At 43.2% G+C, this 9,822-nt stretch overlaps 1 protein-coding gene across 1 annotated transcript in view; it reads left to right on the forward strand.

The window, feature by feature from the left end:
* The window catches only part of PRPS1 (phosphoribosyl pyrophosphate synthetase 1), a 34,086-nt gene extending 31,387 nt beyond the window's left edge, over positions 1–2,699 (forward strand). Inside the window, exon 7 of the mRNA XM_079764900.1 lies at positions 153–2,699. Within this exon, the coding sequence (XP_079621026.1) occupies positions 153–245 (93 nt within the window). The 3' untranslated portion in view covers positions 246–2,699. The remainder of the gene's footprint in view (positions 1–152) is intronic.
* Positions 2,700–9,822: the final 7,123 nt, after the last annotated feature.

Below are 9,822 nucleotides of genomic sequence, written 5' to 3' on the forward strand. Positions count from 1 at the left end.
TTAAAAGATGTTATGAAGAATAGCTGGGTGCAGGCTCATGAGGTGAAACAGCACAGTGAAGGACTCTCATTAGACTTCTCATCATTGTCTGCAAATTGGCCAGTCATCTCTGTCTGTATGATACTAACTTGGTGTTTTGCACGTCTTTCTAGGTGATCGACATCTCCATGATTCTTGCAGAAGCCATCAGGAGAACTCACAATGGGGAATCTGTTTCCTACCTGTTCAGCCATGTCCCTTTATAATAGAATAACTTCTGAGGCTTTTAAAAAATAAAGTGAACCCCTTCCCTTGTTTTCCCTTGGCATTTGATGAAAAATTCAGCAGAAGCCCCAGCTTGCTCCAGTAGCTTTCTACATCCCATCCCAGGTATATTAACTTTTCTCCAAAATTAGGGAAAGACAGATTGAGACTACTCAGATTTCCTACCTGCATTGTCTCGTTCTGGCTTCTTTGATTTTGTGGGCCTTGCAGCTTTAACTATAACTCAGCTTCTGCAAGATTTCAGACTGAAGGGTGTTGTGTGGGGGTGTTTGAATGTGTTTGGGGAAGCTCAGACTGCTTTTCATGTGAATGCTTCTGGGATTCCTATGTTCAGAACTACTAGCAACAGAGCCAACTCCCCCCCCCCCAAAAAAAAATAAACAAAATAAAAAGAACAAAGCCAAACTAACTCCCTACCCACCTTAACATGTGACAAGTTCCCCAAGGTCTATACTAAATTACAACAAGAGCCCTAGGCAGCCCAGAATCCAGCTCTGGTTGCTGATTCCCTGTAAGGCAGGCAGCTCTCAGGTAGGAGCCTGAGGGAAGGCAGCACACAGTGCAGCAGATGCTTCTTGGGAGGAAAAAGCCTGATCCCTGAACCTCTGCTAGGAAACTGTCGCTTAGTCTCTTTTGTACCTGTTCCTTTTCCATTTGGTTTGACCTTCAACCATCTTGACCTTTTCCTGGTTAAATAACTTCTTGGGCCCAAATGATCAGTGTACCATAGTCTTCTGGAAAGCAAACCTCACTTTTTGCTGTGTATTCTTTAACATTTACATGAGATTATTTTGCTGTAGCTTAATCTTAGCCCACTATCACTGTGGTAGAAGATTCTAGGTGGTTTTGTACTGCCTTTTGATTAAATATTTAATTTTCATCTTATTTCCTTGGATCTGTTTGGCCTCTCAAATGACCTGAGGTTTCTGTTAAAAGATTGATGTTACTAACTCTTGTAGAGGAAACTAATAAAGTATCTGTGTGTGATTGTGGGTCTATATCATATCTGTACTACTCTCTCTGCCACAGGTTTAGTTTAGGTATCTTGCTGCCGAACGATAGTTCTTATTCTTTGTTTCCAAACTATTAGCTGCACTGTTAAGCCAAAAGAAGACATTGGCAGCAACTTTATTCAGCTGTAATATCTTAAGATGTCTGGGGTTTACGTAGAACTATATATCTATAGTAATTCTGTGCATTATACCTCAATTGTAGGATGTTTAATGCCTGCTGGATCTCTAGTTCTTATTACTGGGAATTAGGTATTTTTTTATTGAAAGAGAATAGCTTCTATAATTTATTTTGAACCAATTTTGCCAAATGTAAAATTTCCCTACATTAATAGTTGAGACACACATTTGGTATTTGATTTCAGCCCTTCCAAATAAAAACTATTGTGGAAGGTAAATGTGCAAAAATTAAGAATGAATTATAATGCATTGCAAAATTTTAAGTGAGTTTCTTTATGTATTATCAAATAAGGGCATTCTTTTATTTTGGGAAGCTACATTCTTCTGGAGCTTTATAAAGAGTGCTCCTTTTTCCTGGTTCTGGTTTTGTTTCCTTTGTATTTGTTTTATGTTGAATATTGGGATACTCATTTTACAATGAGTCTTGGAAAAAGTGGTTCAGAAGGGACCAAAGTGACCTATGACCCTCTAGCCCCCTTTTACCCAAAAATCTTTGCTCTGGGAGAAGCTGGTGTGGCACACTGATGCCATAACTTGCTGATTATTTCCTGAAGTATTGGATTCATTTATTAGAGTTTGATCATGTCAGAAAATTTTGTCATAAAACCTCTACTGTGGGCCCCCTTAGGTAATCCAGTTCCTTGGATGAGGTTTTGAGGTCATTCAAGAAAGTTCCTCCATCCCCATCTTTGATCCTTATGCCTGGGGGAAGGTCAATATTCAGTTTCTTGTGACACTCAGCAAAGTGCCATAAGTACCTCCAAGGTCATTCCTTTTTTTTTTTTTTTTCTCCAGTGGGAGAGACCCAAGTGTCCTGGATAGGAAGTGGTTCTTCACTGGGGAACAGTAACAGGAACAGAACTGGTGGGCTGAATGGAATTGCAGTAAGAGCACAGTTGAATCTACCCGGGATAGCTATGTGATTAATTCTAAGCAAAAGGCATCACTAGGTTCTATTTCACAATTCCCTTACCTCCTTTCGCCTCAGAACCAAAGAAAAGGAGATTAGTTGGACCAAAGCCAAGCTCATCAAGTCCCCAAGCTAATGCATTAATAAAATATTTATTTCATCTCAAATTGGGGCTGTTAGTCTCCTTTCCAATTTGGAATGGAAGCATTTTCTACTAAAGGGTTTATTTAACTTGCCCATTAATATTATGTAGTCTAATAACCTGAGGGTTCCTAGAATCATGAAAAGCATGAAGTTCAATAAGAAAGCATTGTCTCTCCCACTGTCCTATTCTCTTACCATCTTCCTCTGACTAGCTCTTGATTGTAGGGGAGAGAGAAGACGACTCAGGAAAGGAGTCTGGTTTCTTGGTGGCACTTCCCCCACAAACTCCTAAAGTGAGGATGAAGTAAGAAATCTCTGCACTATTGTCCAGGGCCCACCACTCAGATAGAGACCACTGAGGGAATGAGTGCCCTATTTGTGAAAAGACCCATTTCTTTTCATTCAGTGAGGAAATGGAGCCAGCCTCTGAACCTCCAGCCTTTAGCCAGATGCTTCTTCAGTTGATGTGTTTCTGGAGCCCTGGGTTCCTCTGCCTCTGGTTTGTCCTTGTGCTTCCTCTGCAGGGGATTTGCTTTCATTGTCTGTGACAAGGCCTTTTGCACCCAGTGCATAATATGACCAAAATAGGTTCTGTTATAGGAGGGCCATGTGTCTTTGGAGTCCTATGTAATGTAGTAACTAAGGTTGCCAGGGTCATCTATATAGTCCTCCTGTTCATAGCTTTAAATGAGAGAAGAGAGGATTAGAATGAACACCACCATGGGGTGGGAATACCTCATTTCCAGATTGAGGATTGACCAGTCATGTGCCTATTAGTCATTTACAGCCTTTTGCAGGTGATTATTGAAAAACACACTAGGCAGTCTCCTGCCCCTGAAAACCGTTCACTGGCCCCTGGACACTGCTGCTTGAAACGGGTGGCTTTTGTCATGAGAGTCATGGTTTAAAGGCAAAGGGTGCTAGAATTAAAGAATTTACTTTTCTGCTATGTTTTGAGGCCTATTATTCTCTTGAAGAACTTTTTCACCAGTCTGAGACTCCTTGTTTAAGAGTAGAGCAAATTCCTCTCCAAATTATGATGGGCTCAATGTTTCATAGAATCTTGGTTCAAGCATTTCTTCTGAGTCACCTTTTTTAACGTCTGGGTCTTGGGAACAACTGCAGAGGAGCTAAGATGTTAATGGGCATATTCAGACAATTAAAAATGTGCTTTAGGATCTGGGTGCATTTGGTTGGGGGAGGGTATAACCATGTGTTTTGAGTGTGGAATTGAAATGTGGTAAGGAATATAAGGAGTAATATGAAGAAGTGATGGTCTTTCCTTAAAACTTCAGGAAGTTAATTAGATCCAGCAGACATTTGGTAATAGTTGTTCAGTTGCTGCTCTACATGGCCCTCAATATTGCAAAGTAAAGGGCTTGCAGGTGCTGGACAGATTCCTACTGCCTCACACTTCCTGAGACTGATGGTCTTAACACTGAGGGCCATGAGAAAGAAGACACTTCCTGACTACCACCTTCTATTCCCCTCTCCCCCACTCTCTTGCTCTGAAGCCTGGATGCCCTAAGCCTTTGATGTTCTTAAGTGGATCTTGCCAAAAAGCTTCTTAGGCCCTCTGTTCTAGAGGATGTTCCCTTGGATTTTTGCCTGTGGAGTGAAAGGGAAGAAGAGACAAAGGGGCAGGGTAGATTTTTCCATACCAACCTTTGGTAACCTTACCAGCTCCAGAGCCTCAGAAACCTGGGTAGCTCCTTGTTCCTCCTGAGTCCATGCAGGTGTGATCCTCTTTACTGTTGGCCTATTGTTTGCCCCTCAGTGACAGCCTGCTGTCCCTGCCCCAAGCCCTAAGGGAAACTAGTGGATCGCCACTGGCCACCTGAGTCAGGCTCTTCCATCTTTTCCCTTTCTCGAGCTCTTGTCCCCAACATATTTTCTCCAATAGCCCAGTTAGCAACTATAGAATTAAACTTGGAAGGAGGGGAAGCTCATTTTGAAGCAAAAATATCTGAAACTGTGCAATGTGACAATAGGCCTTACTCCCATTGCCCTCCCCCTCGCTTTGTTGTGTGTTTTTTTTCCAACTGATTCAATTCTTATATTCTTCAAGTTTCCATAGCCAAACTCAGCTGTTCACTCACTGCTACAGCCAGGTCTTGTTGCTTCACCCATATAGTTCCATGAGCTAACTCACATCTTGTGGTTTTGATTCACAGATTGAATATAAAACAAAACAGGGCAGCCAGGCTTGACCAATTGATTTCGCTTGGGCAATACACTGACCAGAGGTTTTTGACCTCCAGTATATAAATCAGCCTAGAGGCACACCACCCAATTTTAGTCTTCACTGTCAAAGTTCCTGGTAGAGCCTCTAATGATGTAGTGGATAGGAACTTTGAGGTGTGGAAGGGGCTGCAGCAAAGCAAGGGAGGAGCATCCAGGGAAGGCTGCCCAGCAGTTGAAGCCTGGCTGAGGACACTCCCCTCCAGTCCCTTTCCTGCATCCACCCCTTGGCCCATGGGACCTGTCACTACTGCCTAGCTGCCACTACGGTGGAAGGTAGGGACACCTGGGGAAAAATGGCTTGGGACTTGAGATGTGGCATGAGGGGCAGCCTCAGTCCAGGTCCCCTCTTCCCTTTTACATTCCCAGAAGCCCTGGTGACAACAGGATGGCCAATTCTTACTCATTCAGCAGAAGGAAAGTCCACAAAGTGTAAGTATAATCCGATGTGCTCTTGTCTAGATGGGGAGCAGGACATTACAACTTGGTGTGATAAGGACTATGATGAGGGAAGAGCGAGGTCTGATGGGAGCGCAGGAAGGGGCACCTAAGCCAGTGTTGGGAGTCATGGAAAGCTTCCTCGAGAAAATTATTTTGACTCTTGAAGCAGTTGATTAGAAGTTAGCAAAAAATGGAATGGGGAGAAGGGTATTTCAGGCAAACAGAATAGTGTGTGCTTACCTGGACACCCAAAAGAATGTGGCTAGCATGTGGGTGTGTTTGGGGGTAGGCTGAGTTATGATGAGGGATGGGGCTGAGACCAGATCATGAAGGATCTTATAGTGACCATACACCTATTGTCCCAGCATACTTATTAATAGCATCCATTTTCATTCTCAAGTGTCCTGATTTGGATGATATGGTAACCTTATCATATGGTAACCCTACTTGTAAGACTAAGGAATTTCAATTTTATCGTGGGAGCAATGAGGAGCCAGAAAGGGTTTTAAGCAGGGCACTGACAGGGTGGAGGGAACGGGAAGGAGAGACAAAATTTAAATTGACTGGCAATAATGTGAAAAATGGATTGGGTGGGGGCAAGAGTGAAGAAAGGCAGACCAGTTAGGAAGCCATGCAGTTGTCCAAGTGAGAGATGAGGGTGACAAAGGTAAGAGAAGTGCTGGTGAAGAGACCAATATACAATATATTTAGGAGGAAAATATAACAACAGCACTTGGTGATGTGTTGATGTAGGAATTGAGGGAGGAGTAGTCCAGGACAGTTTCCATTTTTTTTATGGCCTGAGTTCCTGGTGGATGCTGGTACTGTGGAATATGAGGGATGACCCTAAGTTTAAGTTGTCCAGGGCACCTCACCAGTAGTACTCAACCAGCAGCCATTGCAGTCAGCAGATTAAGGCCATCAATACATTTTTGCAAACATCCTCTCCAGATAGTCAAGAAATGGTGGGGCTGTACACTAGGCTTGCTTTATGTATCCTGGGTGTTTTAATGCAAAGGGCAAGTAAAAGTGGGAGAGGTTATGGAACAGGAATAAAACTAGGGAACAATAAAGAAAGGTAAAAGGTTTTAAACGCATAAGATGAAAATCTGGATTATAGGTTACCTAAAGGATAGAGATAAATAGAAGCCAACAAAGAAGACTCTAGAAGAGATGTGGGTCTTTTTTAAAACTATGAACAGTTTACAACAGCATTACAGACAATTTGGGAAACGTGTGTAAAAAGCCTTAACCCATAATCTGCTTCATTACAATGATGATTATTTTGATGTATTTGGAAGGTATACATGAGTGAAGCAAGAGTGATAGCAGCAGGTTAAGCAAAGAAAATCTATGGTAACAGTTTAACAGGGTCCAAGGTCAGACTTGAAAGGCTACATCAGTAACCCAGATAGGGAATGGCAGTCAGGGCCTCAATGAAAAGAGGGGCAAGGGCTTCAACAAACAGAACAGAGAGTGCCTATGCCTTTGTTTAAATTAAAATGCTTACTTTGAGATATGTACAGATTCACATACAGTTGTCTCATGTGCCCTTTACCTGCCTTCTCCCAATTGTAACATCTTGCAGAATCAATACAGAAGAGACAAAGCAGTGCCATCACCACAAGGAACCCCCAGTGACCCTTGTACAGCCACAGCACTTCCCTCCTACCCTCTTCCCTCTTTAACCCCTGACAACTACTAATCTGATCTTTATTTCCACAATTTTGTCATTTCAAGAATCATAGAGCATGTAGCCTTTGGGGATTTACCTTTTTTTTCTCTCAATCTAATTCCCTATAGTTAAAATCCTATCTAATAAAAGAGTAATATGCAGATTGACTGACCATCACTCCAATACACAGATGGCTGCCCCCATGTGGTCAAAGATCCTGCCCCCATGTGGACACAAGATGGCCAGCAGGGGAGGGCAGTTGGGAGGGACCAGGCCTGCAAGGGAGGGCAGTTGGGGGCGATCAAGCCTGCAGGGGAGGGCAGTTAGGGGTGACCAGGCTGGCAGAGGAGGGAAGTTGGGGGCAAACAGGCTGGCAGGGGAGTGGTTAAGGGGTGATCAGGCTGGTAGGCAGAAGCGGTTAGGGGCAATCAGGAAGGCAGGTAGGCAAGTGGATGGGAGCCAGCAGTCCGGAATCCAGTCTAAACGGGCAGTCGGACATCCCTCGAGGGGTCCCAGATTGGAGAGGGTGCAGGCTTGGCTGAGGGACACTGCCCCCCGTGCACAAATTTTGTGCACCGGGCCTCTAGTATATATATATAATTTATTTCAGAGAGAGGAGGGGAGAGGGAGAGAGAGAGAAAAAAACATCAATGATGAGAGAGAACCATTGATTGGCTGCCTCCTGCACGCCCCACACTGGGGATCGAGCCCAAAACTCAGACATGTGCTCTGACTAGGAATCGAACTGTGACTTTCTGGTTCATAGGTCTACACTCAACCACTGAGCCACGCTAGCTGGGCTAATTCCCTGTAGTTTTATCCAAGTTGCATATATCAATAGTTTGTTCCTTTCTAGTGTGAGTAGAATTCCATCGTATATATGTACCACATTTTGTTTAACCATTCACTCACTGAAGGACATATGTGTTTCCAGTTTTGAACTATTAAGAATAAAACTGGCCCTGGCTGTGCCCTGGCCAGGTAGCTCAATTTGTTAGCGCGTCATCCTGATATGCCAAATTGTGGGTTCAATCCCTGGTCAGGGCACATACAAGAATCAACCAAGGAATGCATAAGTAAATGGAACAATAGATCTCTCTCTCTGTGTCTCTCTCTCCTTTCTCTCTCTAAAATCAATTAAAAAATAAAACTCCTATGAACATTGATATACAGATTTTTGTATGAATATGTTTTTACTTCTCTGAGATAAACACCAAATAATTCAGTTGCTGAGTCATATGGTAGATGCATGCTTAGTTATTTTAAGAAACTGCCAAACTGATTTTCACAGTGGCTGTACTATTTTATATTCCTACCAGCAGTGAATTAATGGTCCAGTTTCTCCCCATCTTCACCAGCCTTTGGTGGTGTTGCTAGGTTTTTGTTGTTGTTGTTGTTTTAGTTTTTGTTGAGCCATTCTGATAGGTATATTGCAATCTCTTATTATAGTTTATTTGTATTTCTTTAATGGCTGATGAACATTTTTTTCATGTGTTTATTTGCCATCCTTTCTATCCTCTTTGATAAAGTGTCTGTCAAATGTTTTTGGATCTTATTTAAGCCTTTTATTTTAGCTGGTTCCCTCTGACACCACTCCAGCAAGGGAAGGAGGGGTGGGGCACCACCTCATGACTCCCAGCTGGGGGTCCAAAATTAAAAGTCCCCACTCAGCCCCCATTGACAACCAAGTTAGGAACCTCCCTGTTACTGCTAGGTGAAGATGGGAGTCCCAGCCTCCACTAGGCCTCAACTGATACTTCCTGGCTGGGAGGGGTAGGAGTTCCTCATTACTGCTCCCCACATATCCTCCCCTGACACCACAGGATGAGGAGGGTATGGCTTCATTACTGCTGGGTGATGGTGAAAGTCATAGCTCCCCACTAGGTCTTCTGACACCACCCAGCCAGGAAGGGAAAAGTCACCTTGTAACTGCCTAGTGGGGGTGGAAGTCCTAGCTTGCCATGTGGTCTCCAATAACACCCCTGGAGGGAGGCCTTCATACCACTCAACAGGGATGAAAGTCCCAGCTCCCAACTAGGCCTGCTCTGACATTCCCTGGTAGGGGTCACAGGCAGGGAGCTTGGGGGCAGGGTGTCTTTTCAGCCTGAAATTGAAGTATCTGCTCCCCACTAGCACCTTTGCTGGCAGGGGTGGGACCATAGTTTTTCCTGTGGTATTTAGTTACAGCAGAGAAATTAATATCTACAGTTTTCTGTCTTCCTAGGCTGCGCCTTTCCTAGAGAAAGACAACTTTTGCTGGAGTTTTTTCTGTCTGCATTCATTGGCATTTCCAGATTGTCAGCTTCTTCAACCAAGTCTGGAATATATGAGGCAAGAAGGAAACCCAGGGAACTCACCATCATATTGTTCCTTGAGTCCGCAACCCCTATTCAGTCTGCTTTCTTTCTACTTTTTAGAGTCTTCTATGGTTGTTCCATATATACTGTCCAGAGTTTTATGTGGTACTTAGTAGAAGGAAAAGGCAAAAGTATGACTACTCCATCTTCCCAGACTCAATATGCTTTTGAAAAAAACCAAAACTTTTTATTGACATAAAACACATAAGAAAGTGCATATTTTATAATTATAGCTCAATAAATTTTCACAAACTGAACATGCGTAGACTCAGATCCAAAAACAATATTACCAGCACCCCAGAAGTCCCTTTTTGCAACCTTCAGCCACAACTCCCCACACTAGAACACACCCTTGAGCATAGGCCTGTGGTTGTTGGCAAAAAAACCCATCAATTTGATTTCCTTGCCTAGGCACCTTAGGCTTGAAAGTTCTTGACACCCAGGTTCAAATTTGGGCTCCATTGTTTACCGAAAGTACAGTGTAGTGACTGAGAGCATGGGCTTTGGAGTCAAACCTAGTTAAATTCCAGTTCTATCACTTTTCGCTATGTAGCCTAGGAAAATGTGACAATAGTACCAACCTTGTGGTGTTGTCATGAA

The sequence above is a fragment of the Cnephaeus nilssonii genome (genome assembly GCF_951640355.1).
Source record: "Cnephaeus nilssonii genome assembly, chromosome: X".
NCBI classification, from domain to species: Eukaryota; Metazoa; Chordata; class Mammalia; order Chiroptera; family Vespertilionidae; genus Cnephaeus; species Cnephaeus nilssonii.